The sequence below is a fragment of the Aplysia californica genome, unplaced genomic scaffold, assembly GCF_000002075.1.
Source record: "Aplysia californica isolate F4 #8 unplaced genomic scaffold, AplCal3.0 scaffold01100, whole genome shotgun sequence".
Taxonomy (NCBI): domain Eukaryota; kingdom Metazoa; phylum Mollusca; class Gastropoda; order Aplysiida; family Aplysiidae; genus Aplysia; species Aplysia californica.
This window is the reverse complement of record NW_004798370.1, coordinates 168,777-172,056: the sequence shown is the minus strand read 5'-3', so window position 1 is coordinate 172,056 and position 3,280 is coordinate 168,777. Positions and strand designations below refer to the sequence as shown.

Below are 3,280 nucleotides of genomic sequence, written 5' to 3'. Positions count from 1 at the left end.
CACATACACGTAAATTGTTTTCCATTCATTCTCATTTGTGCCATGTAGGCTACATATTTTATTTGGTGGTTCTTTTATTTCATTCGCTTTAGAGCTGTGTTCTTTTGTGTTCGTCATCTTTCAACCAGTGGGATGTCGAGTCGTTGTTACTCTGTGTTTACAGAGCAGTCTCTTCTTGTCTAACATGGTTCGTCTATTGGTCTTGTCCTAGTCATTCTGCTTGTATTCGGATCATTTACTTACTCTTTCTCGCCGCAGCTCAAGTATCCCTCAAAGACTGCCCATTTTGTTTCTGTGTTAAAGTTGTATGTGATTTTTCGATGGAATAAGTCCGAGATCATGTTTGGTGTATAGTTTTTTTCTTCAAAATTTGTTTGTAGTCCAACTGTTCAAATTGTTTCTCTATATACTGCCAATATTTGTAACCTAATGTTGTGGACATCTGTTGTTTGCGGTGGTAGCATGTTCAGAAAGATGGCTTTGTACATGTCTATCTGTGTGTTGGTATTTGTGTTGAGTAGCTTCGCTAATTCATGTTTGGTCTGTTAGATTTGTGGGCATGTGTAGAAAATGTGTTCCTCTGTTTCTTGTGTGTGTCGTTTACATGTTTTGCATCTTGCTCTTCCTCGGAAACATGATACTTGTGTGGGGGTGTTGTATAGTATTCTGTATGTGATCTTTTTTTGCCAGGGTGTTATGTTTTTACTGTGCAAGTTTTTAAAGGTTTCTGAGAAGTCCACGATGGCGTATTTCCTACCTCTTTTAATCTGTTCGTATAAGGGTGTTGCATGTCTTTTAGTTAATGCTGTGTATATCTCTTTCGTTGTTCGAGCGTGAGTGATTAATTCAGGGTTTTGCCTATATGTGCGGAGGCATTTTCTGTAGAAAGAGGGCTGTCAACCGAAAAAAATGAGGGCCTGTGTTGTCTATCGGTGTTAGATTTGTCATGTGTAGTCCTATGTAGTAGTGGGCTATGGGATGTTTTTGTTTGTTCTTGACTACATTCTTAACGTGTTGTAGTCTATAGGTTCGTGTTTTCGTCTCTATATCTTGTAGTTTTATTCCTCCGTTCAATTTGTCTTGTATTAATGTTGTGTGTCTGATGCGTTGTAGGGTTCCTTTAAAGATAAAGTGTCTGATAAGTTGATTTACTTTTTTGATAAAACTGGGAGGTGGGTCGATCGTCTGTGTTATGTAATTGATTTTTGGGTGGATGAGGGTGTTAATGATAATGCTTCGTCCGAAAATGGATGTGTGTTTATAATAAAGTTTCGGTAGGTGATTTTGGATTTGTTCAGCAATGAGGTTCCATTTAGTTGGGGAATTTTGGTCTCTTGACTTTGTGCAATAATTGCCGAAGATTTTTATTTCTTCCACCAAATCTATTTTGGCTTGATCATTTTCCCATTTTTTCCATTTCCCTAGTCTTATCGCTTTACTTTTTGTTTCATTGATTTCTGATCCGCTGCCTTTCCAAAGTGTCGGAAATGTTTGAATATTTGTTGTATGGATTTGTAATTAGTTGGAAAAAAATTTGTGTCATCTGCGAAGGCTATTAATTTTTGTTCTCCTCCTCCTGGGAGTTTGACACCTTTGATATTTGGGTCCAATCGGATTGAGTTTAGTAGTGGTTCTAGACACAATACATATAGTAGTGGGCTTAAAGAATCACATTGTCTCACAGATCTTTCTAAATTGAAAGCGTCTGACAGGGTGTGGTTCACCAGAATTCTAGATTGTGTTTTTTTTTTGTAGAGGATATGAATCCATTTTTGGAATTTTGGGCCTACTTTACTTTTTTCTAAAATTGTATGTAAAAAAGAATGTGACACCCTATCGAAAGATTTTGTTTGATTAAGTGAGAGTATGCATGTGTTTAATTGTTTATCTTCTGCGTAAGTGATGATGTCCCTGATTGTATTGTTGTGATCTTGTATTGTTCTACCGTGTACTGCACTAGTTTGGTCAGTGTGTATTAAGTGTTGCATAAATGGCCTCAACTTGTTGGTTAGAGCTTTGGAGATAATTTTATAGTCTACGTTTAATAAGGATATTGGGCGATAATTTTTCATGTCTAACGGGGATCCCGAGTCTTTTCGAATAAGGGAAATATATGATAAGTTTAGTGACCCAGGTAATCCTTCTGATTCATAACTTTCCCTTACCATTGCAGTGAAAAGAGGACCTAATGTTGGAAAAAAGGCTTGGTAAAACTCTACCGTTAGCCCGTCTGGCCCGGGTGAGGTATTTTCTTTCATCAATTAGAGTGCATTACGCATGTCTGTCATGGATATTTCTGTATCTATGATTTGCTGTTGTTCGTGAGAGAGTTGTGTAACGTGTTGCATGTATTCATTTTGGATTATAACTTCTGTGTCTTGTTGATAATATAGTTTGGTGTAAAAATTTAAGAAGGCTTTTGTTATTTTTTTTGTATCTGTTTGTGTATTTCCTTCTTCATCCGTGATTGCTGTTATCATTTTCTTTTTTTTTACGTTCTGTTCCAAAGCCAGATATACAGCTGTTGGTTTTCCATCTTCTATTGTTGGATATTTTGTTCGTATCGGCGCTCCATTATATTTTATATGGTTTAGTTCGTCCAATTCCCTTTTAAATTCTATTACGTTTTCTTTTTTCTGCAGACCTAGTTGTTTGGCGAGTTCTATTCTGTATTCTAGTTGTTGCTGTCTGTTTCTTCTGTGTCTACTTACTTTTTTCGCCTGGGTTATTGTGTCCAATTTAATTATGTGTTTTAAGTTGTCCCATATTTCTCTAGCATTATTTGTCTGTAATCTGTTAGTGTGATGAATAATCGTGTTCGTGATCATGTTTGTATATTCAGTGTTGTCGAGTAAAGTGTTGTTAAACTTCCAGTGTGGGGATATCCTCGGCTGCGTTGTATTCGTGTTAATTGTTGCTACTATTCCTTTATGGTCTGTGAAAGTTAATGTATCTAATTTGTTGTCCTTTACATTGAAAGATTTCTGCTTCCTATGCTGATGAATCTGTCATGGACAAGAGCTTCTCTCAACAAAAGAATACATCCAACACCAACTCCCGTTATGTTTCCCTATGAAAGCTTGGTATACAGTTCAGGCTGCAACCACGAAAGTCAGCCATCCCAGTTCCTTTAAAGAGTTTGAAAGAAGCATATTCGTATGCCATTTAAAAAGATGAAATGCCCCCCCCCTCCCCCAATTTGGAACGATATCCTTAAAGAGAGTAGGGTTTTCCTCTTTAGTTTTGACCAGGATTTTGTATGTTAGTTTGTCACTAACCA

The 3,280-nt window shown here is 36.9% G+C and overlaps 1 protein-coding gene across 1 annotated transcript in view; it reads left to right on the top strand.

Annotated features, from left to right (window-relative positions):
• LOC106013666 overlaps window positions 1-2,648 on the top strand; it is a gene marked incomplete at its 5' end in the record, with an annotated part of 45,840 nt that extends 43,192 nt beyond the window's left edge. The window contains 1 exon segment of the mRNA XM_013089996.1: window positions 2,643-2,648. Coding sequence (XP_012945450.1) covers window positions 2,643-2,648 — 6 coding nt within the window.
• Window positions 2,649-3,280: the final 632 nt, after the last annotated feature.